The 27,610-nt window shown below is 57.2% G+C and overlaps 2 protein-coding genes across 33 annotated transcripts in view; one reads left to right on the forward strand and one right to left on the reverse strand.

The window, feature by feature from the left end:
* Window positions 1-16,263, forward strand: part of NRXN2 (neurexin 2) — a 120,185-nt gene extending 103,922 nt beyond the window's left edge. For 11 of the 30 annotated variants that reach the window (XM_024255684.3, XM_054525681.2, XM_054525686.2 and 8 more), the window contains one exon: window positions 11,330-16,250. In XM_024255684.3, coding sequence (XP_024111452.2) covers window positions 11,330-12,216 — 887 coding nt within the window. In that variant the 3' untranslated portion in view covers window positions 12,217-16,250. Of the gene's footprint in view, window positions 1-11,329 lie in introns of all 30 variants that reach the window. The other 19 variants (XM_054525697.2, XM_054525700.2, XM_054525699.2 and 16 more) reach the window with 10 other exon arrangements.
* An 801-nt stretch (window positions 16,264-17,064) lies between these two features.
* Window positions 17,065-27,433, reverse strand: SLC22A12 (solute carrier family 22 member 12). 3 transcript variants are annotated; one of them, XM_009246184.3, is made up of 10 exons: window positions 26,675-27,433; window positions 25,752-25,855; window positions 25,180-25,232; window positions 24,834-25,002; window positions 20,777-20,900; window positions 20,493-20,608; window positions 19,528-19,742; window positions 18,936-19,044; window positions 18,464-18,667; window positions 17,065-17,918 (listed from the first exon to the last, which is right to left on the reverse strand). In XM_009246184.3, the coding sequence occupies exons 1-10, from the start codon at window positions 27,074-27,076 to the stop codon at window positions 17,855-17,857; spliced, it is 1,560 nt and encodes a 519-aa protein (XP_009244459.1). In that variant the 5' UTR covers window positions 27,077-27,433; the 3' UTR covers window positions 17,065-17,854. The 3 variants fall into 3 exon arrangements, with proteins under 3 accessions (XP_009244459.1, XP_002821610.1, XP_009244460.1); XM_002821564.4 differs by having other exon boundaries at window positions 25,078-25,232; XM_009246185.3 differs by lacking the exons at window positions 24,834-25,002; window positions 25,180-25,232 and having other exon boundaries at window positions 17,855-17,918.
* Between the last annotated feature and the right edge of the window lie 177 nt (window positions 27,434-27,610).

The following is a 27,610-nucleotide window of genomic DNA, read 5'->3' on the forward strand; positions in this document are numbered from 1 at the left end:
GAGGCTGGCAGAGGGAACAGAGAAAAGACTGGATGTGGCCAGATTTCCCAGTGGAGGAGTGTGGGCCTTGGTGGCTGCCAGATGAGTCTGTGGGAGTGAAGGGCCACCCACGTTTCTCACTTGGGCTGCTGGAGACTTCTCCCCATTACCTTGCAATGGGTGGCACCTGGGTTGTTGGTACCAGAAGGCTGGAGGTTGGGGCAGGTGCTTGCGGGGTTGGGGGAGATTATGTGGTCAGGAGGTGGCAGTGAGCCCTGGATACATCCTGTGAATCTGGCCTGGGGGCCTCCCAGCTCCAGAAGAGACATTCAGGCTGAGGGTGGGCCACGACCTTGGAAGGAGTGTGGATAGAGCAGGACCATAGCATGGCCTGTGGAGCCTTGGGGCAGAGGCTCAGCTTCAAAAACCAAGGGCAGAGGAGTTTCTGAGGCACAGGCGCCCAGACCCAGAGGCTGAAGCCCAGTTGCCCTCCATGTCCCCCAAGTAGGCTACAGCTGAGAGGGGTCATTCTCATGGGCCTGGGCCCAGGGACCTTCAGGGGAGCTGCCAGCTGCTGGGCCAGAAAGGCCTTCCTTTCCATAGCCCAGAGCCTGTGCTTTCTGGGACAGATGCCTTCCTCTCTAGGAGGACCCTTTGCCGAGTGCTGTCACTTCTTCCCCCGGGGCGATCTTGGCTCAAGGATGTACACTCCAATGCCTCCATTGCTTTGGGGGGCTCTGGGCATCTGGTGACTTCAACACACAGCACCCCCTGCCCTGCTTTACTGCTCTGAGCTCTAGGCACTTATTGGTGGCTCCTGTGGCCAACACAGCACTGCTAGCCCAGGCCTGCTGGAAGTGGCTGTGATGAGCGGACCCATGAAAGCTCTGGGATGGGGCTCTGGGGACAACGGTCTTTGAGGGTCCTGAGGAAAGGGCACTGAGTGGCACCACCACATGTGTTTACACACAGGTGCCCATGTTCACACACTCTGGGACAGGAATTCCTGGGTAACAGGAGGAGTCTCTGCTTTCCCTGCACCCTGCAGAGGGGTATCTGGGGCCAGATGGTCACCACGTAGGGAGCAGTGCACTCTGGATCCCACCTGGGCCATACTCTGCCCACCGAAGTTCTAGCCTCCCAGCCCTGTCTTGGAGTCTAGTCAGGGGACTGGGTCTGATGCTGAGTAGGTGCATTGGTGGTCTGAGCTCTTTTAGGCTGCATTAGGGCAGAGGGTGAGGAGGAGCTGAAGCAGGCGGGTCAGCTGGTTCCCAGTCAGGGATCTGTGAGGTCACTGACCACTGAGCCACCCTCTTGGGAAAAGGGCCAAGTAGAGGATGAAGGGTGGAGGAGGTCTAGAAGCCTGGGATAGAGAGGGGCTGGTAGCTGTTCCAGCACCCAGCTTTAAAAATAAGGCCGGGAGGGAGGGCAGAGTGCACTCTGGAAACCCCAGAGGAAACTGCCAGAAGCCACAGCCTCTCCCCCAAGCCTGCATCGCACATGCTTACACATCCACATTTGCACCACTATGAAAGGTTTAACGATGGATCCTCATCATCCCAATGGGAGGCCAGGCAAGGACCAAAATGACTCCAGGGTCTCCCAGTCTTGTGTAGATCATGCCATGCCGCCCAGAGCCTCTCCAGCCAGAGTCTCTCCCAGGCCTGAATGCAAGAGGACTTTTCTCCAGCAGAGAGCCAGGACTCCCTTGGCTCCAGTGTCAGAGGTGGGGGCAGCCTGGCCGGAGACCCCATGGTGTTTTACCTCTCCCACCTTGCAGATCCTCATCCCTGGGTCTGGGATCATTTCTGCTCACCTTTTCACCCTTTTCCCTAACCTGGGCTCCTCCACAGACCCTGGCCCATACTTTCTCCCTTGTTTGGTGAGACCATCATCTACACAGTTATTTTAGCTGAGGTTGGCTTTTGAATGGGAGTGCCTTTAGCGGGGCATGCACCATCGGTAATGAGACAACTCGTAGTTGTCTCAGCTGGCCCAACCCACATATTGTGCCCTGGGCCTGGCCCCTGAGGGGATCTGACTTTGCACAACCTGAGACATGCAGGAAGAGAAGAGCACACACAGGCTCAGACCCACAGAGTCAGGGTCTGTATGCACATGTATGACCAGAGGCATGCACACATACAGCCCTGCACATACATACATTTACAGACCCACCAGCAAGCTCACATGGGCCCACTTCCACACACATGCACACATACACATACACACACACACACGTTCAAACCTAGAAGAGCACACACTATTTGTACCTAGACCAACAGAGGCACACACATGCTTAGACTCCAAGAGACATGTGTGTGCTTATACCCCCCTGAAGTCCATAAACACAGATACACACCTGTTGAGACTCACAGAAGCATAAACTCATGCACACATGCACAGCCTAATGAAAGCACATGCATGCACTCAGAGCTACCAACTCTTGCATGTGTGTGCTTAGAGCTCCAGAAATAGCTGCAGATGCACTCAGATGCACATGTGTGCACCTACTCAGCTCCTAGAGGTTCACACTTGTGTGTGTGTTCGGTTGCACCAAGGCACACATATTGTGTGTCTCACACTTACCAAGGCACTTGGCTGTGTTCTGAGGTATGTGTACATGCATGTTCAAACCCGCTGAGGCACACTCACACACTCATATCTACTGACACCCATGCTGAATGTTCAGAATCACACACACATGCTCAGACCCAGAGACAGACTTGCATATTGCAGACACTCAGGACAGGACACACACATCTGTGTTCAGACCTGAGTGTGTATGCATATGTGCTTAGGCCCAGTAAGACATATACCTTGTGACACGCCCTCAGACTCACAGATTATACATCTGTGCTCAGCTCAGAGGCACACATATGTGTACAGATCCACCTGTGTAAAACACACAGGTGCTCAGACCACAGAATCCTACACCCATGTTCAGACATGCAGATGCTCACATGTGTTTCAGAACTGCAGAGACCTGTATGCATGTTCAGATCAGGCAAGTAAGCAGTGTGCTTAGATCCACCACAGTGCACATGTGTGCCCACATATACTCACAGAAATGCAAATCTATGACCAGGCTCACAGAGGTACATGTGTGTATAAGTATACTCACCACAGTGCACACATACATATCTGCAGAGGGGTGTACTCATGCACCAACATGTGTGTCCAGCCCCCAGAGGCATGCCGACATGTACACAAAGGTGCACCTGGGTAAGACTCACAGGGGTTCAGATGTGCACATTCTCAGAGGCAGGCTGTGTGCTCAACCCCAGGGGTCTACATACACACACAATTTGTTCAACTTCACAGACCTGCACCTCTCCCACCAAGCCCGCCCCTATAGAAGCTCATACTTCCATGCACACTCAGTGTGCTGAATGCCACAGCAGTGTACACACACACACACGCTCACCTGCTGAAACATACATACTGGTTCACACTCACAGAATACATATGTACACACATATGCATAGACGTGCAAGTTCATGTGCTTAGACCTGTACAGAGGTGTACACATACACACACACACACACACACAATCTTGGGCCTACATTAGCCCACACAGGTGCAGGTGCACTTCTGTGCTCCAAGGTACCCATGCAGTGGCACACAGAAGGGCACACACATATCCTCAGACTTGTAGGGCATACACACATGTTCAGACACAGTACAAGGCATGCCTGTATGCCTGTGTGCTCCCACTCAGGTAAGTACACACAGTTGTTTAGACCCACAGGAGCACACACATACACACATGTGTATTCAGATTCACCCAGGCCCACGTATGCTCAGACCCACAGAAGCAGCCTCCTGCACTTACTCCATGCAAGCATCCCTCCTGAAGCATTGCCCTCATGCACACATGAATGAGACCCTCAGAGGCACATGCAGGCTTAACTCCACAGAGTCACAGACACATTTGTCCAGACCCATAGAACCACAGTGTGTTCAGATTCCAAGAGGGTCTCAAGGTAGCACTAGTTGCTATAATAGACAACATCTATTGGTTTAACACATAGAAATGTATTTCTCATTCATGTAAGTTATAAACAAGTGTTCCTGATTGGTGGACCACTCTTCTCCAAGTGATGACTCAAGGCTTGGTCCCTCTCCATCTTGTGGCTGCACCATCTTCAACAGGTGACTTCCTGAGTTGTGGTGGAAGGGGACCCGGCATGGAGTTGTGAAGTGGAAGATTTTATGGGCCAGCCGTGGGAGAAGCGCACAGGCTCCTGCCCACATTCTGTTGCCTGGAGCTCAGTCATGGGGCCCAGCCTAGCTTTGAGGAAGGCTGTGAGGTGTGGCCTTGCTGTGCCCTCAGAAGGAAGCAGGAACAGGTCTGGGGCCCAACTAGTGAATTATTTGTCACCGGCTTGCCTGTGGTCATCAAGGATCCGTTTCACTCTTTCTCACCTCCGGGACACACTCACCCCTCCCCAAAGGAGACCACCCAAAGTCCCAACCAGTTAGGGCATTCATCTCAAAGCTCACGATGTCTGGGAGATGGTGGCCCACCGCATCCAGTCAAGACCTGGCTCCTCTGGAATGGGGACCCATATGTGATCTGGATACCCAGGAACTAAATGGATAATTTATCTCACTGCTCCCACAGCCCGATACACACCCAGCTTACTGTGGTGTGGGGCAGAGACGACAACCGTAATACAACCTCCCATGCAAAAAAGGGAAAAATGGAAGACACACAGCAGCCTAGATTCACACAGGCCAATGTGTGCTGCTAGCACTGAGGAAATCCAGCGGGCAGGCAGGCCAGGCTCTCTGCCCCTGCAGTGGGGGAAATTTCTTCATTAAACCCTGGGAGAGACTCTGCTGTCTGGGGGAGACTCCCCTCTCCTTTGTCTGGGGTCCCTGGCTGTCCCCTCTGGGAAGTTCCTCCCAGTCCTCCTTCTCCATGGCCATGTCTGAAGTGGGTGTTGGGAACAATGTCCTCCTTGGGGGTGCTGTAGCATGATAGCCCACCCCTGCTCATGCAGATTTGGGGCCCAAGGGTGGTTTAAGGTTCAAAGTAACCCCACCTAGACACAGTTCTCAAGCCTTATTTATTTCCTTGTTGCTCTGCCCCCATGCATCTTTCTCTTAATACAGTGGTGATTGTCTTGAGGACATTCGAAACAATAGGTGGGAGGTTGCCGGAGGGTGGGGGGCAACCCCTAAATCTGATCCTTGAGCAAGGCTGAGTGCTCTTATTCCGGTGAGAAGTTTTACTGCGCCATTGTCCTCAAAGCCTTTTTCACTTTTCTCTCTTACTGTTTGGAAGCAGTGGCCTCTTCTGACTCTTGTGGGATGCAGATTTCTGGGCTCTCTGTATTCTTTTCACTTCTGCTTGCAAACCGGCCAGTTCTTGCCTCCTCGTACTCCTCGCCTCCTTGGTCTCCTCCTTGTACTATGTTACTAAAAGCAGAAAGTAGAAGCCTCATGGTCACTGGCCTTTCCCAGCCCTTTCCCTCAGTGCCCAGACTCCACAGGCAGTGCCTACCCTCCAGGTCCTCATGAGCAACGGTGTGCACCACATGCTTTGCCACTGCATTACGTGGGTTTTATCTTCCCAGCCTCCACGCCTTGGATTGTCACGAGTGCCTTCTCAGGTTTGTGTTATCGTGACATCCATTTCTGGTGCCAGTGTCTATATTAGTTAAAGTAACATTTGTTTCTGTAACAGATAAGCCCCGGATCTCCGTAGTTAATTCAAGAGAAGTTTCTCACTCAGGTGCACCCTACCTGGGTGTGCCTGATCAGCAGGTGCCTCTGCTGCAAAGGGTGCTTTAGGAATCCACACTCCTTCCATCTGTGGTGCCTCCATTTTCAACTTGTGGTTTCCAAGGTCACTGCAGGAGAAGGAGTATGGAAAGTGGCACCAGGAGGCTGCTGGGGCACTGGTATGGTCAGTGCCCACTACTGAGTCATACACCAGGCCTACTCACAAGGGATGTCAGGAAATGTAGTCTTGCTTCCCAGGAGAAGGGGAAAATGAGTTTGGTGAAGGACGCGTTCCCTGGGGTGCATCGCTGGTGCTCAGATGCCTGTGGTGCACTCACATGTTCTGGGGCATGTTCACATATGGACATGTGCACACGGAACTCAGACCCAGGCTCAGTGGCCGGCAGGCACATGCCAGAGCCAGAGGTCCACTCACTGACATGCACATGCTCATGCTCAGATCCATCTAGGTTCACATACATGCATGCACACATGTGCTCGGGGCACAGAAACACACATCCTCAGTGTGTGTGTGCACGTGCATATGCCACAATGTACCATTTTTTTCTTACCTTGAAATACCCTGGCCTCTGCCCTTGCAGTACTGTTGCTTGTGGGTGGTGAGGGGCACCGTCCTTCAGGGCACCATACACAGTGGCACAGGTTGCTCTCTGCTCACACAGGTGAGTAGGGGCTGACATCTGCCCAGGGCTCTGCTTGCCCAGCCGTGTGTCCTGGGCACCAGAACAGGACCATGTCCACTGAGAGGAGAGAATGGTTTTTCCAATATTGCATGAAGGTACTGTTCGTGAAGTCATGCACCACAGGGTCATGTCCGCATAGAACTGTCTTTTCTAACCCCCATGAAATGCCCTGTAGGCTGGTGGCTTTCTTGCCCCTCACAGCCTGGGCAGGGCCTCCAGCTCACTGCTTAGTCTCGGATATGCTCAACCTCAATTCTAGACTCCCCTTTGAGGGTGGGCACACCTTGCTTGGGTGAGAATGGGGTTCTTGGGTAGATTTCCAGTCAGGGGCCTTCTGTGCTCTAAGGGCAGAAGGGGCTAAGTTTGTTGGGCCAGCAGTCCCCAGAGGAAGGAGAGTTGGGGAGGAAGGGGAGATCAGGAATGGCTGGTGGTCCCCCTGGTCAGGGATGGCATTCTCTAGTAAGTGGGGCCCACATGCACTGAAATTCAGTTTTTCTTAGGATGCAGAGGAGTGTTGGGTGGGCGGGTGGCGTCTGTGATAAGTGTGCACCTGTGAGTATTTTCCAAATGCTGCAGCTGCCTGAAGTTGGGGAGAGGCGGGAGGCTGCCTGGGGTCCTACCAGACTCCACTGGCTCCTAGGAGCGCCCCATTCCAGGATGCATCCTTAGTGTAGAGCTGGACTGTGAGTCATTGTGAGTCTGCACCCACAAAGCCCAGCAGCACGGGCAGCGGTTGGGCTTTTGGCAGGGAGGAGTGTCTGAGGAGCCCGGTCCTCCCTTGCTTCAGGTCCTGCCAACTCCTCACCAGGACAGCCTCTTCTGATGCTTCCTGAACTGGTGTGTGATCCGGGAAAGCCCAGTACCCTAGGTTAGGTGACTTGACTGCCCCAGAGCCTAGGCCGGGTTGAGCAAGCCCAGGGAAGGAAGTCCTCATGCGTTCTCATGGGTTCTCCAGAGCCTTTTATCTTGTGGAGAGGAAGTGGGGTGTGGGACACAGGGAGGAAACGGAGAGGAAGCCATGTGGGAGACAGAGGCTACCATAAGAAGGGGGCACCGAGGGGGAGTCATGGCAGTGTGGGGGGGTATGGATGAGGGGAGGACACCTCAGGAGATGGTACAGTCAAAGCCTTGAGCAGAGAAGGGCCCAGGGAAGCCCCAGAGGAGCTGCAGATGCAGGGGACAGGGCTGGGACCCAGATATGGAGACCAGGAAGCAGCTGGGGTTGGAGGGGCAAGAGGTCAATGTGAGCAGGCCTGGGAGGAGTCTGGGGGCAGAGGAAAGCTGCAGAAGGGTGACCCGAGGAGCCTGTGTGTCCCAAGGGCTTGGCTAGGGCAAATGGTTGTAGGGGGCTTAGGCTGGGTAAGACTTGTTTGTGGTCCAAGGCCTGAAGGCCCCATGCCCTAGCCTGGCTGGGGGACAGCAGATTGGTAGAGAGCCAAGCTCTGTGCCCTGATCAGCCTGTCAGCCCCTCTAGGGCAGGATGTGGCCTCAGCAAGGGCCTCCTGGTCTGGTCCTGTGCCCTGGGCCTGGCACTTTGCTGGGGCCCCAGCTATGACCAGCCACCTTAGGCCAAGCCTTGACACTGGGGTTTCCAGCAGCAGCTGGTGGCCCAGTCTAAGATGGAAGGTGGTGAGCTGGGGTGGGAGCTGGTTTGTAGAGAAAGGCTGCTGCCAAGGTAAGCTCTACATAGTGCCTGCTGCCTAAGAGGGTGGAGGGGGTGGGGTGTTTAGAACTCAGCTGCTCTGGCCTGTGAGAGAGACGCCCACTCCCTTCCCTAGATACCTAGCCTGGCTTGGCTCAGAGGAAATGCCTGAGGAATATTGCTCCCCTTCCCCTGGAAAAGCATAACGAGCCCCAATTCTGTGCCAGGCCCACTGCTGAGGGCTAGGGAGACAGATAGGACCCAGGCCGTTGGCCCTTCCCTGGCAGTGAGTACAAAGCCATGCCTCCAGGACAGAATTGGGATATGGTGTCAGAGGCACTCAAGGCAGGGAGCATCTTCTGCCTGGAAGAGAAGGTGTTTGGCCAGATTCTGAGATGTCAGCAGGGAAGGGTGTTCTGAATAGAAGGCAAAGGTCAGGTAGAGGGCTGGTGGTATGGACCAGCAGGAAGGACCCCAGAGGCACTCAGGGTTCATGCAGGGAGGGGAACCCTGCCATGATTGGGCCCAGGTTACGACCGCTCGAGAGGCTGCCAACCCTCCTGAGAGCTGACAGCTGAGTTCGCCCCTTACCTGGAGACCAGGGTGCTGGCTTTCCTTGTGTGGATCCCAGGTGGGTACAGGAAGACATATTTGTTCATCCAAAGTCTAGAGGTCCCACAAGAGCCAAGCCTTGGCCTCATCTTGGGCCTGGAGCCTAATACCCCAGTTTTATAGATGAGGAAACTGAGGCCCAGAGACTGGAAGAAACTTGCCCACAGTCACACAGGAACTCAGTGACAGAACAGGTGTTCTGTCATCCAAGTTAGCATCCAAGCCAAGAGTCAAACAGCCCCAACAGATTTCTGGAGGCATTGGGAGGATGACTTAGGCTTTCTTGGGCTCCTCATGAGATCTAGCCCTTCCCCGGCCTCACTCATCTTGCTGGGCACCTACACCTGGTGACCTTGGGAAGTCCTGCCCACCCAGGCCTCAGCATTCTTTTCCATAACGAGCTGGGATCAGATAGTCCCAGCTCCACAAAACATGCTACTTTGCTCTTAGCTCAAAGTTTTTCACTGTAACTGAGCCTTTGGAAGGCCAGGAGCCCTGGGGTTTCAAAATCTAGGGTGTAGGTGAGCCCCTGGCCAGGGGAGATTGGAATCGGGTGGGAAGAGCAGCCTGGGGAGCTCAGCAAGCCTTCAAGTTCAATGGAAAGGTCTTGGCCACAGGCTGGCTGGTGTGGCCAAGGACAGCTCTGCGACATTGCTGGAGCTTGTGATCTGAAGGTTGGCAACAGTGTTTGAACTCAGGGCAGAGGCGGAGGGCTGTGGGTGGGTGGGGAACAGGAGAAGAGCGCCAAGATGTGAAGGTGGAATGTGGCTGGCCTGGCTGCAGTGGGGCTGCAGTGGGGCAGGCGGGACCTGGCAGTGGAGGCCCTGGGGTGCTTTACCACCAAGAGGCTGAGGGGCTTCTGGGCATGATCTCTGAAGACCACACCCTGCAGAGACCAGCGAGAGGCACTCAGATGTGGGCAGGGCTTAGGCTGTGCTGAAGAGAGAGCCAGAGAGGAAACCTCCAACCCTCGTCAGGCCCAGAGGTGCCCCTGCAAGAGGAGCAAGTCCTCCCACCAGCCACCTAGAGCTGAGCCCCAGCTCCCTTCTACCCCAAACCAGGAGGTTGCACTATTTTGGTTTGAGAGGAGGCCCAGGAGGCTGATGGGAGTCACAGTTATTGACCCAGTGGCTGATGGGAATTGTGGTCTACACTCCTCCAAGGACTGATGGGAGTTATAGTTCTCACCTTTTGGGGGCTGATGGGAATTGCAGTTTCTGCCCAAGGGACTCCAGTTATCAGACCTAGAGACAGGGAGACCCATTCTCCCCTCACAAAGCCCTCCCCACTCATTCCCATGGGCCCTATTTAGCAGGTGCTTCCCTCCCAGATGGCTGTGTATGTATTTTCTTTTCTTTTTTTGCTTTCTTCTTCTTTCCATTGTTTTGTTATTGTTTTAACTATAATAAGAGGGCCAGAGGCAGTCAAGCCCTGGCCAGGTCCTGGCGGCCCATGGGGGTTCTGGGGAGGGGGAGGGGGGAAGTCAGTGGGGGTCAGAGGTGGAGGGTGAAGAATGAGAAAGTTGGGGAGTTAGGCTTAGCTCAGGAACCATGTGTCCCTGCCCACTCCCCTCACTCCTTCCTTGCCTCTCCCTACCTCCCTGCCTCTACATGGCTTCTCCCCACTCCTCCCAGAGTCCTACGGGACAGGACCCTGCTCCAATGCATCCAACTCCTCCCTGCCCACTCTTCCTCATGGGCCACCTCACCTCCCACTTTCAATGTCTCGCCTCCCGTGGCCACCCTGCAATTAGCTTTGCAAGCCCCCTCCCATGGCGGTCCCCTCCCAAGACCTCTCACCCATGTAGCAATCCCTACATGGCTGTCTGTCATGTCCCTACTCTCTAAGCCCTCCTGCCCATTGTTCCTCCCTCCCCGACATGCTGACACCAAGTGGTGGAAACCACCCCTCAGCCCCAGCCTGCCCTGTGCAGAGTTCAGCTTTGTGTTGAATGAGGGGGAGAGGGACAAGTGAGGGCGGAGAGAGAGTTCAGGAGGAGGCAGGATGCGCAGGGAGCGGAGAGTGAGGGAGGGAGATACCGAACAGATAGACAGAAAACGTTGTACGGAAAAGTTGTTTTTTCTTATTTTTTTCCGGGAGAACCCGCTTACACAGCTCTGTTTGTAATTTTTTTCTTCATGCTAAAATCACACGGCCTATTTGTTGATGTAAGTTGCCTGAATTCCGTGGTATGCTATCTTCTTTTTTAAAAACAAAAGCAAAAAAAAAAAAAAAAAAAAAAAAAGCAAAAAAACCAGAAAAATCTAGAAAAAAAAACCCTAAAAGATATTGTTGTTAGGTTTGTTTAAATGCTGCTGTTGTATCTGTTTCTAAAGCCTTAAACCAGTAGAGTTTTTTTTTCTGTTTCTTTTCAATTTCCTTTCCTTTCTGTTCCTTTTGATTTCTTAAGACAAACAAAAGACCAAAACCCAGAGAGTCACAGAGCCCGTGCGTGGGGTGCCCAGGGCATCTGAGCCGCTGCCCGCTTAAAGCGCAGTGCTCGGCCGGCTGGCGGGCGGGCCCGGCCCGCTCTAGTCTCCGCCAAAGCCAATTGGAACCGATTTGGGTGTGTGAGGCTGTTGTTTCTCTCTCTGTGCCGGCCGCCTGCGCCCTGGCCCTCGCTGACGCCCTCTCTTTTCTCTTCTCTCTCTTGTTCTAGGAGGAGAGTTAATATTGCCCATTATCACGGAGGACTCCTTAGACCCCCCTCCCGTGGCCACCCGATCCCCCTTCGTGCCCCCGCCCCCTACCTTCTACCCCTTCCTCACGGGAGTGGGCGCCACCCAAGACACGCTGCCCCCGCCCGCCGCGCGCCGCCCGCCCTCCGGGGGCCCGTGCCAGGCCGAGCGGGACGACAGCGACTGCGAGGAGCCCATCGAGGCCTCGGGCTTCGCCTCCGGGGAGGTCTTTGACTCCAGCCTCCCCCCCACGGACGACGAGGACTTTTACACCACCTTTCCCCTGGTCACGGACCGCACCACCCTCCTGTCACCCCGCAAACCCGCTCCCCGGCCCAACCTCAGGACAGATGGGGCCACGGGCGCCCCTGGGGTGCTGTTTGCCCCCTCCGCCCCGGCCCCCAACCTGCCGGCGGGCAAAATGAACCACCGAGACCCGCTTCAGCCCCTGCTGGAGAACCCGCCCTTGGGGCCCGGGGCCCCCACGTCCTTTGAGCCGCGGAGGCCCCCTCCCCTGCGCCCCGGCGTGACCTCAGCCCCCGGCTTCCCCCATCTGCCCACAGCCAACCCCACAGGGCCTGGGGAGCGGGGCCCGCCGGGCGCAGTGGAGGTGATCCGGGAGTCCAGCAGCACCACGGGCATGGTGGTGGGCATTGTGGCGGCGGCGGCACTCTGCATCCTCATCCTCCTCTACGCAATGTACAAGTACCGCAATCGTGACGAGGGCTCCTACCAGGTGGACCAGAGCCGGAACTACATCAGTAACTCGGCCCAGAGCAATGGGGCGGTGGTGAAAGAGAAGGCCCCGGCTGCCCCCAAGACGCCCAGCAAGGCCAAGAAGAACAAAGACAAGGAGTATTACGTCTGAGCCCCCGGCACTGCGCCCCACTGCCAGCTGCCCCTCCTGGGAGGGCCCGGGAGGAGGGTGCCACCCTCTCCCTGCCAGGGGCCTGGGGACCCTCTCCCTGGCTGCCTCAGGCTTCTCTTACAAAGAGGAAACGCAAAAAAAGAAAAGGAAAAACCCCGTGCTCGCCCCCTTCCTCCTGCCGTCCACCGCGCGGCCTCCTCAGTCCCGGGGCTGACTGTCCCTCTCAGCTCTGCGCCTGCCAGGCAGGGCACGTGCTCACAGCCCTGGGTTGATTTATTTTTTTAAGGGGGGTAGTTTTATTTTGGTGGGGTTGGGTGGGAAGGAAGGCTGGGGGTTTTGTAAAGTGTCTACTGCTCGTCCTGTTAATTTTCCTCAATTTTTCTTCTTCTTCCTTCTGTCCCTCCTGCCTTCCTTCTCTTCCCAAGCCCTCCAGTCCCCATCCCAGGCTTGCTGTGTCTCACTGTCCCCACCCTCCTTCCCTACTTCTTTTTTTGTGTGTCTGGTTTCTCCCTATCTTTCCTCCCTTTGGGTTTCCAGAGTCGGTGGGAGAAGGGCGGGAGGGTGGGCCCGAGTGGCCTAGTGGGTGGGTGGGGTGGGGTGGGGCAAGTGCCCCAACTCCCCTCACCAGGAGAGGCACCTGCTTGGTGCCGCCCAGGGAAGGGGCTCAGGCCTGGCTGAAGGCCTGTTCTGTGTGTGCCGCCGGGCGACGTGCATTGATGGGGAAGCTGCTGGAGGAGCAGGGGTGGGGGGTGGGAGGGAGGGGAAAGGCAAATGCAGATATATATTACAGACAAATACTCTAGATTCCACGAGCAGCAGCCTGTGGCACCCGCTGGGCGCGGGCAGCAGGGAAGAGGGAGCAAGGCATTGTCCACAGACTGCTGGGGTCACTTCTTTGCCCACGGGCTCCGTGCTCCCCCAGTTTTTTTTCTCTTTGTTAACAAATGTGTCTGAGTCTTGGAAAACACCCCAACCCCGGAAATGTGTGGGAAAAAGAAAACAAAAACTTTCCAAATTCCAACGGTCCTGTGCAGTTTTTTTTGGGGTGGGTGCTGTTAGATCCTGGCTTTGGGCTGGGGTCTGGGCCCACATGGGGGCCCACAAGAGCTGGTAAGTTGCTACTGAACTTTTGGGTTGAGTGTGGCTTTGGGTTCCTGGGATAACTTGTCTTTGTCTCACAGTGTTCTGTATCCCTGCTGGGCTGAGGAACGGGCAGGAAACATGGCTGGTCTCTGGCGGGTTCACAGACCTTAGCTTCTCAGGAAGGCAGACAGATCCCTGGAGACCTTGTGTTGCCCCCTGATGGCTACTGGATCCACACCTCGGGGCATGTGTGCCCGGCCACAGACCTGGGTGCGGGACAGATGCTGCCTCATCCTTCAGCAGCCCTTGGAGGGAGGAGGTCATTCCTGGGCTTGGAGACCTTCAGTGGCTGCTCCCAGGTCTTGAGGTGAATGAGTGACTGAGTCCCAGTGGTCTCCTGTTCTGCTTGACTCCAGAGTCTGTGCTCCTTCCCCTTCCTCTCTAGGGATTTGGACCCTGGTACCCTACCTTCCCCCAAGTCCACTCTGGTTGACTGGGCAGCTGCTGGGACTGAAGGTGGAACCAGGGCCGGCCACCTTGTCCACCGTTGTTTACTCCTCCGTGGAGACCCTAACAGGTCCATGGTCTGGACATGTTAAGAGATGGATCTGTATTTGTTAAGCCTCTCAGTCGCAAGGGACACATACCCACGTGTACAGCATTGTCAGGAGAGGAGAGCGAGGAGGGTTGCGGACCTCAAGGGTAGCAGTGGTGGGGCGTTGCACCACCTGGCTCATGAGACATGACTCAGCCATGCTGTGTCACTCAGGGTCCCCCCCCTCGATTGACTTCTCAGCCCTCCCCTTCTCCAGGCTTCCTCACACCCTTGGCTTGCCATCCCCTCCACTGCCCGATTCTGCATCTTGATTTTCTGTCTGCAGGGGGCTCTGGCTGTTGGCCAGCTCATCCTCGAGGCATTTTGCAGTTCAAAAGCCTGGTCCATCTTTAGGCCTCGCTGCCTCCATGCCTGCAGGAGCCCCACCCTTCAGCTGGAGAACATCCCTTAGTGGGAGTGGCAGGTTCTGACCTGAGCAGCCTCCAGCTATCTCCAGAGGCCAAGGTCAGCCTCATCTCCTTCTCTTCCTTCTTTCCATCCCTGAAGGAGGCTTTTGTCTTGGGACCCTCCCCACCATGGTGCCTCCCAGGACCTCTTGAGATTCCTCCTGCAAAATCCTAACAAGGGTGAGAGAGCAGAGCCCCAGGTGTGAATTTCTATGGACTCAGCCCCTCCTTGCCCTTCTGATCCAGCTCCTGAGGGGTGAGGCTCGGGCCCTGCTTGTTCCCCAACTGCTCACAGTCTTGGAGCCACGGTCAGCATCATTGAGGTCAGCTCTAAGCACCTGTGGAAGTCTGGGAGAGGCCCTGGTTTGGGGCATTCTTGCTAGGATGTCCTGTTCCTGGGCTGGTGATTGGAACCTTTGGGGCCCCCTGTCGCTACTCTCTCTGACCAAGGGACAGAGACAGCTTGGTTCCCCTCCTCCCATCACAACTAGCCAAAGAAACAAAGACAGGCAGGCAGGGGCTCCTTGGTGTTAGGAAGGGAAGGAATATCCTTACTCCAGAAATTTCTAGAATGACCCTAAACAGGATAGGGGACAGTATATCAGGGTAGCGGGGCAGGAAGCGGGGCAGTCCAGGAGTTGGAAGGATGGACCCCGGTCCTGCTGGTTGCCATATGACTGTGGGACTTGGTCTTTCTCTCTGCATAAGGCAGCTCAGGGTTCCCGTCATTCAAGGGCTTGGTTATAAGAGGACAGATCCTAGACTCAGCCATTGACTCAGTTTACCCATCTGTAAGAGATGGTCACCTGATTCTCAGTTTATCATCTTGTGCCTCTGATGTTGGACTTAGCATCTGGGACTGAGCTGAGCTCCTCAGGGTCTGGCTGGCCTGGCAGTGACCCCAGCAGTGTCCCAGACAGGCCCAGTGTCCAGGGCCTGATGGTGGCTGAGGTTCGAGGCATCCTGGCTCCTTGGTGGGTGGTCCTCACAGGGATTTGTCAGGAGATTCCACCTCAGGGCTCTCAAGGACGGGGATTTGGGAAAGAAGTTCACAGACTTGCCCTCATCAAGCAAGCCCCCTGGAGAGGGAACACCAGCCCAGCCAGTGCCCAGCTCTTCCGGATAGAACCCCCCTCTTGAAGGCAGATTTGGAGCCCATGGGGCTTGGTGCTACCTCTTCCCACACATCCTCCTGGGTGAGCTATGGGCTTGACTGGAGGCAGGAGAATGGATAAAGTGAGTCCTGAGCCACTTTCCTCATCCCTGCTGCCTGAGGCCTCCATCGCCATGGGGATGAGACTGATGGGGTAGTGATGGGTTCTTCTTTCCCTTGGCTCCTCCATAGCGGGGTGCCCCCACAGGCTCTGAGGTTGAAGCCTCCGTGGTGGGCATCAGAACAGAGTGTGTCCCAAGCATAGCCTTGCCATTCGGGTGGGCTCGAGGCTGCTGCTGAGGGGGGCCCTTCTCCCTTTGCCGACACCCACTTGGCCACGGCGAGGCTGCTCACTTGCCAGAGGGACAGGGTCCTGGGCCCTCCCAGCTTCCAGGGCCTCTTGAGTTAATCCAGGGGTGACTTATGTTGGAAGCAGACAGGGCTTGGGTCCTGGAAGGTCGTGACTATCTGGAAGGACCAGGAGCAAGGCCACTCAGGATGTGGGCAGAGGGGTAGTCCAGACCCCCTTGGTGAGCTGGAGGGATATCCCAGAAGACAGGAGGGCCCATCTCCCACCAGCCCTGGGTTCTGCCTTCTGGAAACTTCTGGATACCCTAAGGTCCCAAGAATGCTGTTCAAGGGTTAGAAAGGCCGCTGGGCCTCAGCTGGGCAGCAGATAGACAACAGACAAAAAGTCCAGGGCAGGCTGAGATGACCTTGTATTCAGGCATTTTCACAAACAGGATCCCTGCCCAGGGTTCTTTACTGAGGGGTGACCCTAGGTAGATGGCCAGAGGACACGGCCCCCTAGAGGCCCAGGGGCTGCAGCTGACAAGACCAGGCCAAGCAGTGACCCCCTTCCTGTGGGGGCAAAGAGCTGCTTTCTGGTTTCCCATGCCATATGTGTGCATGTGCACGTGGGCACACGTGTGCACACATGGCTAATGTGTGTGTAGGGGGGGTGGGGCACTGCCCTCGGCCAAGATGCCTGGAAGCAGCAAGGCAGGCACAGGTGGACCCAGAGACCATCTGAACATGGCCCCAGGGTGGCTCAGGTGACTGGGCAGGCTGGCTGGGACCCGGCTGGGCAGCAAATGGCTTCTACCTGCACCCAGACGTCTGTGTGCGCTGCACTGCGTTTCCCCTCGAGCCATGCCTGTGGACACTGTGGGCCCCCGGCCTTGCCACTGCCAGGAGAGTTACTGGACACCCAGATGGTGAGGCTGGGTTGGGAGAGGCTGGGGGTGTTGTGGCCAGAGTGGGGCTCTGGAGGCCTACTGATGGGTTTGAATCCTGATACTTCCCCCACCTAGCTGAGTGTCATGGGCAATCAGTTTCTTCAAGCCTCAGTTTTTTCATCTGTAAAATGGGGCAACATTTGCCCTACAGGGTTCAGGAAAAAGTGAAGTGAGATGATGCTTGGAGGTGTCCAGCACAGCACCGGGCCCACAACAGGGGCTGGAAACAGCAGCCACTCTGGCCTGGCACCTGGGGCAGGAAAGCTGGCCTGGGAAAGGCCCACCCCAGCAAGGAGCCCCCAGCACTTTCCTCCTTCCGCCGACCTGGGAGGACCCTGGGGGCTCATCACTTGAGTCAGTGAGGGGCAGCCATTCATTTGTTTCTTTATTCAATCCCTCGCACCAATGCCCCTCTGGCCCAGTGCTGTGTGGGGAGCTGGGACATGGGGTCATGGGACGGCCCCAACCCTCTGGGAACTCATAGGCTGGCAGGGTGAGAGGAGGCAGGCTTGTGGCTGTAACTGTGAGTAGGAGTTTCACGGGCATCTCAGGCTGGCCCTGGACCCCTGGAAGGGGGGCTGGGTTTGGGGGTTAAGTGGAGTCTGTCAGGGATGAGGGTGGGAAGGGGACAGCAGGCAGAGGATGTGGAGGGCAGGTGGTTGAGGCCTGGAGGGACATGGGGAGGGGCCAGGGGCCAGGCTTACAGGGCTTCTGGGTAAAGCTGTGGAGCTGAGACTCTACTGCTTGTACGGAGCTAGGAGAGGTCTTGACCATGGATGGTGGTTAGCTCTGAGCTCTGGGAAGGTGGACGGGTGTGGGGGGACAAGTGGCAGTGCGGAGGCAAGCAGAGGGTTGGCAAGGCCAGCTCGTTCCCCTGGGCCTGACCCCTCTGCTCTCCGAAGCCAAGAGGGCAGGGCAGGGTGATGGTGCACTGGGTTGCCTCCTGCCAATCAAACTGTCCTTTTCCCCTTCAATATTGAAGGGGACCCCTTGGACTATGAGAGGGGCAGGGCTCAGCTGGAGGGGCAGCCCTGGGGGAGAGTGGGGACCTCAGAGGGCAGCCTCTGGGCCTCTGGAAATGGAGGTCTTTGCTTTCCTCCTGCCTTCTCCAGAGAACAGAAGTCTCTTCCTCCGACCGTCCCATCGCAGGCTCCCCAGGAGGCTAAAACTGTGTGGATTTTAGGACAGAGTTCCCCAGCGTGCCATGTGTCGCCTTCTTTACTGCCCTGTTCAGGAAGCACAGGGGGTGTGTCTTGGGGTGTAGAGTGGCCCCTGACCCTTGACCTGTGTCCATCCCAAGGACTCCAGGGAATGCCACCACCCTGCTCTCGGGGGCCCAGAACTGAGCTCCCGAGCATGTGATGGGTTGGGGGTGTGTACAGTGACTGCCCTGCCAGCCGTCAGGGCTTCAGAGGTAGAATCTGGGGCCTGTGAGGGCCCCCAACAATGGCTGGATCTCCCTCTCACAAAGGACAATCCACCCTTCTCCCTTTGGCCTCTCTTGGGGTGGACCTGGGGGAGCTTGGCCATTTGTGCCTTGAATGGTGGAGTGAAGGGAGAGGACAAAGCCCTAGGTCAAAGCACTGCCAACTGGAGACCGAGCCCTGGGTTGCCACTCTCCCAGAGATGTACTGTGTGACCCTGGGCCAATCCTATCTGTCTGGGCCTCTGCTTCTGCCTCTGTCCAGTGATAGGGATGGGTGAGCAGGCTGCCCTGTGCTAGGGTTCTCTGGTGGGAGGGAGGGGTGGTCCCGAGGCTGGGTCCACTCACTGGTTCTGCACATCTTGGATGGTGTCGGGCAGCGGCAAGCTCTGGGTCTCGGGCAGAAGCAGTGCGGCCAGGCCACTCAGCACCGGCACCGTCCCATACATGAGCAAGGGCAGCCAGGGGCCATGGACACCCAGCAGCTGGACCAGAGGCCCCAGGATGGCTCCTCCACGGGCTGCCATCTGGCCCAAGCCCACTGCCGTCATCCTGCCAATGCAGATGCACCTATGAGCGCCTGCTCTGCCTGCCCACAGCCTTGATCCTGCACACCGGGCCAGGCCCGCTTGGCCCTGGGAGGCCCAGGGAGGCCCAGGGGGTCAGGCTGGACTTGGGATGCACCTGAGCAGCCCCAGGACCACACAAGAGGGAGATGCATGACATGAACATCTAGGTCTGGGAGAAGCCACTCCTGCCTGGGGGTGCCCCGCAGCTCAGCCCAGGGCTCCCCTCTCCTGGAGCCCAGGCCCAGCCTCACCTGAGCACGGTGGGGAAGAGCTCGCTGCTGTAGATGGTGATGCAGGTGAAGGCGGCCCCCACCCCGCCCAGCCCCAGCACGGCCAGGGCTGAGCGCAGAGCCCCCATTTCTGTGGGTAGAGACCAGATTAGTGAGCTTGGTGGGGGGCCCAAGATCAGATGAGGGCTCCCTTCAGCCCAGGGGCCTTGTCCCTGACTTGCAGGCCTCTTTGCAAATGTTTGGGAGTCATCTCCATCTGGGTATCCTGTCCTGAGTGGCCTCATGGCCACACCCACAATCTGCTCCACACTCAGACACCCAGAGCCAGCCCTGAGGAGTCCTCCTTGACCCCCGTTTCCCTCGCCCTGCAATCCATCAGTCAGTTCTCATTTTAACTCCACACTTTTCCCTGGTGCCACCCCCGCCACTCCTTCACCGCTCTTGCTGGCTCAGCGCAGACACTGCCGTCTGTTCCTAGACGGCTCCGGCAGCCTCCTTCCTAACAGGGTACCTGCTCTAGTCCGGCACCTCCAAGGAGGGGCCGAGGCCTCTGTTCCCAGCCCGAGACCCCCCAAGGTAGGGAAGTCTCTGGTGTACAGCTTTGCCCCCTCACCGTGGGGCACCAGCGTGTTGGCCAGAATGCAGAGCCCCGCCAGCAACAGGGATGCGGCCAGCGTGGGGCGGCGGCCCAGGCGGCTCAGCAGCAGCAGGGCGCCCATCTTGGCCGGGATGTCCACGACACCAATGAACATCTGGAGCAGGAAGATGTTGCCGCCCAGGGCCTGCAGGTCCAGGGCCAGGCCGAAGAAGGTGAAGCCAAAGGCGAACCTGGGGCAGGGATCAGGGGAGTCAGGGTGGGGGTGGGGTGTGGGTGGGCGCAGTGGGCAGGGCAGGAACAATGTGGGGGGAGCTCAGGGTGGGGGCGTGCTGCTCTTAGCTCAATGTTCTGGCCCTTCAGCTGCCAGCTCTGTGGGGCGGGGCCAGTCTCTAGACTATGTTTACCAGGTCCCCTAGCCAGCGTGGCTTCCCTTTGGGTTTGGTTGATGGGAGGCGCTGGCGAGAGGCTGGAGGAGGGGAGAAGCAGGAGATTTCTGCCTCCCTCTCTGCTTGCGGGCTTTGTCTGGGAGTGACTATGTCCTTTCCATGGCTCCAGCTGCCACTGAACCGTCCTTCCTTCCTTGGCCTTGGCAGTTTTGGTCTTTGCTGGATGGCCATGGGTCCTGGGCTCTGACAAGCCCTCTCCGCCCTCCCTGGCCCCACACCAGGCAGGGGTGCTTGCTGCCCATGCTGTTGCCTGGATCACCCCATCGTCCTGCCTGGCTCCCAGCCCTCCCAGGAGCTTTGTTAGGGATCCTACCTCCTGCATCTCTTCTATCTGCCTTGCCCCTTATTAAAGCCCCCTCAGTGAGCCCACCCGGCCTGGGTTGTCTCATGTCTGGAGTGACTGACAGAGGGGAAGGTGTCGGTGTTGCAGACCAGTGGGACCAAGCGGAGCCAGCAGAGGCCGGGGCCGTGTGCCAGCGAGAGCCCCGATTCCAGGTTCCCCTGTGGAGGTGGGGTTGGGGGAAGGGCATCTACCAGCACAACGTGGAGATACAGGTCCGGAAGCGCAGTCCGGGCATGCGGAGCAGGGTGCCCAGGCTGGCGGGAGCCTGGCCCACGCTCAGCTCCTCCTGCATGGCTGAAAACAAGACCTGTGGAGGCGGGGGTGGGTGCTGTTGGCACTGGGGGCGCCAGGCACCTCCTCCTCTCTGAGACCTTCTTCCCAGGTAGCTGAGGTCCTTGGTGGGTCTCCCAGGGTGCCCTATGCAGGGCCAGGGAGAGGGTCTGAGGGTCCAGCTTTGAGGCGGACCCAGCCTTACCTCAGGGGTCAGGGTGTCCCGCACCGCCCGCTTTCCGTTGATGGAAGCCACCCTCCACAGCTCCTGCAGGCCCCGGTCCAGCCTGCCTGTGGTGAGGAGCCATCGTGCCGACTCTGCCAACCACCTTAAGTGCAGGGGGCGTGGGAGGGATCATTGCCTGTGGCCCCCAGTGCCTGGCCTGTGCCAGCCTCAGACTGCTACCCTGTACCCACTGCTCTAGGCCCAAGTCTTAGGGCGGCTGAGGATCCCGAAGGGCGTTGTGGCAGCCAAGCCCTCTTGGGCACCCTTCTTCCCCAGCAGGAGACCCCTTCTGCTTCCTTTCTCCCTCCTAGGGATTGCGGTTGGGATGCAGTTCTCATCCTGGGGCTGGCTGCTGGGATGGAGGGAGGGATGACTCTGTGGAACCCTTCCTGCCTCCCTCCAGACCCCACAGCCCTTCCCCTGCCTCACTAGGAACCTGGCCTGGTTGCAGTCAGGGCCCCGAGGGCTACAGGACCACTGGGTCCTGGCCGCTGCCAGGACCTTGGCCATCTCCAAGGCCACTGGGGTCCACCCCTGTCCTGGCACCTCCCATACCACATGGCCTTCCTGTCCACCCCATATGGCTGCATCTTCCTCCTGTAAACAGCTTCACAGCCACCCCGGGGCTCAGGCTGGGAGCAGGGTCCCCAACAGCAGCAGCGCCCTCTGGCTGCACCCTGTCAGCCGATTCCCACACCTCCAGCACCCCTCGCACCTGAGTCTCTGCTACCTCGGCCTCACGAGCCCAGCACTTCCCCTCCTTGTGGCAGGACCCAGCCCCTCACACTGACCTGTGTCCCACTACCCTCAGTGTCAAACCGAGCTTATGCCACACCGTCCTGCCCTGCCTGCTGAGCGTCTGCCATGCCCACCAGTCTACACGGGGCCTGCCTCTAGGCCTTGGCTCCTGCAGGTCCTTCAGCCAGACATGTTTTCCCCTGTGAGCAGCCAGGGTGGGGCCACCTGCCCTACACCCACCGGGGCCCTGAGCTCCTTAGGGATTTGCAGAACAGAGGGGAGAAGTGGAGATTCCAGGTGCATATTAGAGGTAGAGCTGATGAAGCCTGGTGACCCAGTGGACTTCGTGGGGGGATGGTGAGGGAGAGAGAGGCGTCATGGCCACTGTGACTCTGATGAGTTCGGGGGCTGCTCCCCACGCTGGGGAAGACTTGGGGAGGAGAGGTCTAAGGAGATGTGTGTGGGGATGAGACACCTATAATGGAACCGTCACGCGGGCAGTTGGAGGCGCAAGGCTGGAGGTCAGTTGGGGAGGCAGGACCAAGTGGAGATTTGGGGTCTGCAGTATTTGGAGGGAGCTGGGGCTTCAGGCAGGGGTGAGGCTGCCTGAGGGAGAGAGTGTGGACCGCGCCCGCCACATAGCAGGGACCACAAGTGATGGTGGCCGGATCATTGTGGGTGACCCTGGGAAGGGCAGTTTGGGCGAAGAAGAGGGAGAAAGCTGACTGGAATGTGTTGTAAGTGACTCAGAGGGAGAAAGCGGGGTCCCATTCTCAGACGTCCACACCCCAGCTTGTTCGTCAAGCCCTAGGCACAGTTTGTGAGGCCACGATGTATGGGATTCCCTATGAGCTCCATGTGGGCAGAGACCACATATCTGCTCACAGCTGGTGTCAGCCAGCACCTGGCACATGGCAGGTGCTCAGTAGTTATTTGTTGAATGAATGAGGTAATGAATGAATGAATGGGCACTTCTTCAGCCCTGTGGGAGCATGTCTACCAAGGAAAGGGGGATGCAGTTCTGTGGCCCTGCATCAGCATGAGAACCAGGAGGGGTGCCTTGGAATTTTTATCACTGACCTTTACCTTCCACTCTCTACCCTCTTGGTGTTGGGAGTCAAGCTGCCATCCCAGAAGGCTCTTGTCGGACATGATCACCTCCTTGTGGAGCCACTGTATGAGATGTAATTGTCTCCTGATCTGAGGAGTGGCTGCAAATTGTTACTCTACTCCAAGCTGTTGGGTGGGAGAGATTTGTGGAGTCAGCCTTCTTCCTAGTGTGGGTGCGGGCACCTGCTCACCGCCGGGCCTCTGCTGTGCTCCTTTCTACAGTGGTCCTAATGGCCAAACAACTACTAAGTGCAGGGCCTGTTTATGAATGATCCAGGCTCAGCCCTCCCCTCAAATGGCCTCTGTCCATCTATCTATCCATTCATCCATCCAGTTCATCCAATTCATCCACCTATCCATCCATTCAACCATCCATCCAACCATCCATCCATCCATTTCATCCATCCATCCATCCATTCCATCCATCCATCCATCCATTGCATCCATCCATCCATCCATCCATCCATCCAACCATCCATCCATCCATCAATTCAACCATCCATTCAACCATCCATTCAGTCATCCATCCATCCATCCATCCATCCATCCATTCCATCTATCCATCCATCCATCCATCCATCCATCCATCCAACCACCCATTCCATCCATCCATCCATCTATGCATCCATCCATTCAACTATCCATTCAACCAACCATCCATCCATCCATTCCATCTGTTCCAACCATCCATCAATCCATCCATCCATCCCATCCATCCATCAATTCTGTTCATCCATCCATTCCATCCATCCATCCATTCAACCATCAAACCATCCATCCATCCATCCATCCATTCCATCTATTCCAACCATCCATCCATTCCATCCATCCATCTATCCATTCAACCATCCATCCATCCATCTATTCCAACCATCCATCCATCCATCCATCTATTCCAACCATCCATGCATCCGTCCTTCCATTCCATCCATTCAACCATCCATCCATCCATCCATCCATTCCATCTATCCATCCATCCATCCATTCATCCATCTATTCCAACCATCCATCCATCCATTCCATCCATCCATCCATCCATCCATCCATCCATTCCAACCATCCACCCATCCATTCCATCATCCATCCATTCCATCCATCCATCCATTCCATCCATCCATCCATCCATCTATTCCAACCATCCATCCATCCGTCTATCCATCCATCCGTCCATCCATCCATCCATCCATCCATTCAACCATCCATTCAACCATCCATCCATCCATCCATTCCATCTATCCATCCATCCATCCATCCATCCATCCATCTGTCCATCCATCCACCCATCCATCCATCCATCCATCTATCCGTCCTTCCATCCATCTATTCCAACCATCCATCCATCCTTCTATCCATCCATTCAACCATCCATTCAATTCATCTATACAATCCAATCCATCTATCCACCAACTCACCCATCCACTCATCCAATCCATACATCTGTCAACCCATTTATTTATCTGTCTCTACCTACCTACCTACCTACCTACCTACCTATCTATCTACCTACCTATCTATTTCTACTTACCTAACAATTCATCCATTCAACAAATATTTATTTAGCACCTACTATGTGTCAGGTGCTTGGCAAGGGCCAAGCCTGATTTGTTTCAGGGCAATGCTGACATTTCCTAACCTCCCACACGTGCCGGCCCTCTGTGGGGACTGTGGATTCCCCTCTGATGAGTGGGTCCTGGTCCCTGTCTTCTAGCAGACAGACACATGCGTTGATTCTGTCAGCCCATGAAGCAGACTACGGCTGTGCGCTGTGTGTGCGGGCATGTGTTGTATCTTTCCATTCGCTCCCCTAGCCTAGCTCAGTGCTGCCATGCCTGGCACAGAGGAGGGGCTCAGAAGATAGGCCTGGCAGCATAGATGCCAAGGCAGGCAGGGAGAGGAGAGGGGAACAGGCCAAGAGATAAGGAGAAGGAGGGAGGAAAAGAGAAGAATAAGTAGGAGAAGGAGCACTTGGGAGGAGCAGGGGAGGCACCCTGGGGACCCAAGCCCTGGTTGGAGTGGGTGTCTTGGGCTTGTGGGTGGTACACTCTGCCAAGCTCCTGGCTTTCCTCCAGCCTGTGCACCCCTGGCCTCTAGCACTCCCCAGTCCCCAGGGAAAGGAGAGTCTCCCTTTCCCCCGGGTGGAGAGTGGGCAGGATCTCCTCTGAGGAGGGGAGTGGGGCACAGCACTCACCAGGAGTACAAAAAGCAGAGGAAGAAGGGGACCGAGACCACCAGCTGCAGCAGTGTCCAGTCTCGCACACCGTAGGCCACTGCGGCCGTCAGGCCATGGCCGAAGCTGAAGCCCAGAGAGTTCAAGGTCATCACCAAGGGTCGGGCCCGCGCCGCCGTCCACTCCATCACTGCAAGGAGACCGAGCGGTTCAGCCCTGGAGCCTGCATGGAGCCCCCCTGCATGGCGCCAGGTCAGAGACCTACGGAGAGTGCCCGTGTTCATCATGACGCCCGCCACGGCAAAGGCCAACAAGAAGCGGAACAGGCAGTACACGGGGAAGGCGGGGGCGAAGGCAGCTGCAGTACCCATCACAGCCATCTGAAGGTAACTCCAGGTTAGCACCAGCCTGCGCCCGAACCTGCGGCACAAACCAGGAAGAGGCAGGGTCTGTGGCTTGCCACGGCACTGGCCACGGGGCTCTGGGCCACCCAGAGCCCACCCTGTGCTTGCCCACTGAGCTGAGGCGGACACTGAAGCGGCACCTGGGTGAAACCTGCATTCTCCACCCACGGAAGACTCCGGAGCACAAGGAGAGTCCCGAGGCCAGAGCCAAAGGGAATGGACTCCAGTCACTGGGAGCACTCAGGTTGCTGCTGAAGGCAGGCGCATGGCCAAGCCAGTTTTAGCAGTGAATGTTTGCTGGGGAGCAATCCTCTACAACCCCCAGAGTAAAGTCAGTGAACTCGAGGCTCAGAGAAGGTTCCAGACCTCCCTACATGGCGCAGCTGCAGGGTGGCTGGTCCGAGACCCACACCCAATAAGTAGGGCGCTTTCTAGACTTGGTTTTGTGAGGCTGGTTTGGGGCCAGTCGGCCAGGGGCCTAGGAGAGCAGGGGTCGTGAGGGGAACTGGGACCTGCCTGGACTGGGGGTACTCACCTGTCTGAGGCAGGGCCGCACGCAGCAGCTCCCACCAGAATCCCAGCCAGGTAGATGGACTGGGCAATGGGTTTCAGGGCATGAGAGTCACACACCAGGTTCCACTGATGGGAGAGGAGGGGGCTGAGCTCAGGAGGTTGGGACAGCCCCGGCAGAGGGGCAGAGGAACCGTATGGGAGGGCCCCCAGGGAGTTGGGTGGGGTGGGTTGTCTGGTGACCTCTAGGGTTTTAGAGCAAGACCCTGTGGAACAGTGAGGGCACCCACAGGCATAGTTTGGCCTTTTGAGGAGTATATCCTGCCACCCTCTGCCTAAACTCTTCCATGGCTCCCTATTGCCCAATGGGTCTCTAGCCACATCTGCCCCTCTCTCCTGTCTCTCCACTTGGAAGCAGCCATCCAAGCCGACACCCTGGCCCCTCTCCCAGAGGTTGCTTCCTTCCTGTTCTTTATAAAGAGGTTCTTCCCGCTTGTTGGGATGAGCCACCCCTCTCTGCTTGCCTGGCTTTGCCTGGCGCCCCATCTGGGAGGCAGCCTGGGGTAATCCCTTACCCTGTGTGGTTTGGTCTCGGGGAATCCAGTGAATCATCACTGAGTCCCCCTGCGGCTGAGTTGCCTGGAGTCACGGCTGACGGGTCAGCAGGGCCGGGACAGGGTGAGGCCAGTGAGTGTCCAGGTGCCAGCATTTAGAGGTGCCCGCCCAGGTGCCCCCCTCACCTCCAAGAGCCTGGGCTGACCCCATCTGTAGACTGATCCCTGCCGCCCACCTCCCTGTGTGTGGCTGACGAGGGGCTGAGGGGCTCGAGAGTGAGCGGGGCCTGGGGAGGCGGTCCCTCCCAGGACTGGACCTTTGAGTCCGACCCACCGTGATCCATGACTGACCTCCAAGGTGGCGGGACTCGAGTGGCTCTGGGGGAGGCCCTACCTTGGCCACGATTGTGGAGGTGAAGATGCTGCGGTCATAGACCCAACCATCCACACACGGCTCCGTGTCGGCCTCGCTCCAGCTGGTGGCTGTGGCATTGGGGTCCAAGAGCTGCCACTGCGGCTGGCGGAAGCGGCGGCACTGGTGGGGCCTCTGGTTGGGGCCTGGTGGGATGGAGATAGCCAGGAGGGCCTCAGGACTCAGGACCCCTAGGATGCCAGCCTGGGCTGTGCTGTTGTCCAAGAGGGGTGCCCAGCAGCGGTGGCTGGGCACGGCGGCTGAGAAGTTCTCCAGCATGTTCTGGCTACACAGCCACATGATGGAGACCATCAGAGCCACTGTCTGGAGAACCTGGAACCTGCCCAGGCCACCCACGAGGTCCAGGAGTTCAGAAAATGCCATGGAACCTACTCAAGGGGCCCAGAAGAGGGACCCACTTCACAAGGGCTGGCCCAGGGCAAAGGGGCCAGGGCAACGGGCCTGTTTCCCCCACGGTGGTGCCCACAGTGGCTTCTCCAGCCCAGCGGCTGGGAGCATGTCAGTGGCTGCTGGCTTCACAGACTCGGGGCTGGAGGCTCAGGTTCTCTGGTCATCTGCCTGCTGGTGTCACTTGGGGTGGCTCCAACCGGGCCCTGAGGCCGCGTGAGGTGATTCTGAGACCTCCAGCATCTCCCCAGAGAGGCAGCTGCTCCAGACCTCCCGGGAAAGCTGAATTTGGAAAGTAGGGAATGTGGAGACTGAAGACTTTAATTCTAGACTGGAATTAAAGTGTGACCGGTGACACTTATGGAATCGAGTTTAGCAATCATTTCCTTAGTCAAAGTTTAACCCGCGTTGAGGGAGGCGCAGACACGACGGAGCTGCAGCCTCCTCCGCTTGGGGGCCGGGGCCGGCCTGCTCTGTTCCAGGTCTTGGGGAGGCCTTAGTTCTTCTCCT

This window comes from Pongo abelii, chromosome 9 (genome assembly GCF_028885655.2).
Source record: "Pongo abelii isolate AG06213 chromosome 9, NHGRI_mPonAbe1-v2.0_pri, whole genome shotgun sequence".
Lineage (NCBI taxonomy): Eukaryota > Metazoa > Chordata > Mammalia > Primates > Hominidae > Pongo > Pongo abelii.

Bases quoted from the DNA above. Each gene is read 5' to 3' on its own strand.
- SLC22A12 (XM_002821564.4), bottom strand. From the start codon at position 27,076: ATGGCATTTTCTGAACTCCTGGACCTCGTGGGTGGCCTGGGCAGGTTC. The intron at 25,856-26,674 runs GTAGGGCCTCCC...CTCTCCCATCAG, and splicing joins CCTCCACAATCGTGGCCAAG to TGGAACCTGGTGTGTGACTC. The intron at 17,919-18,463 runs GTGAGTGGACCC...CTTCCTGAACAG, and splicing joins ATCCAAGATGTGCAGAACCA to GGCAGTAAAGAAGGCGACAC.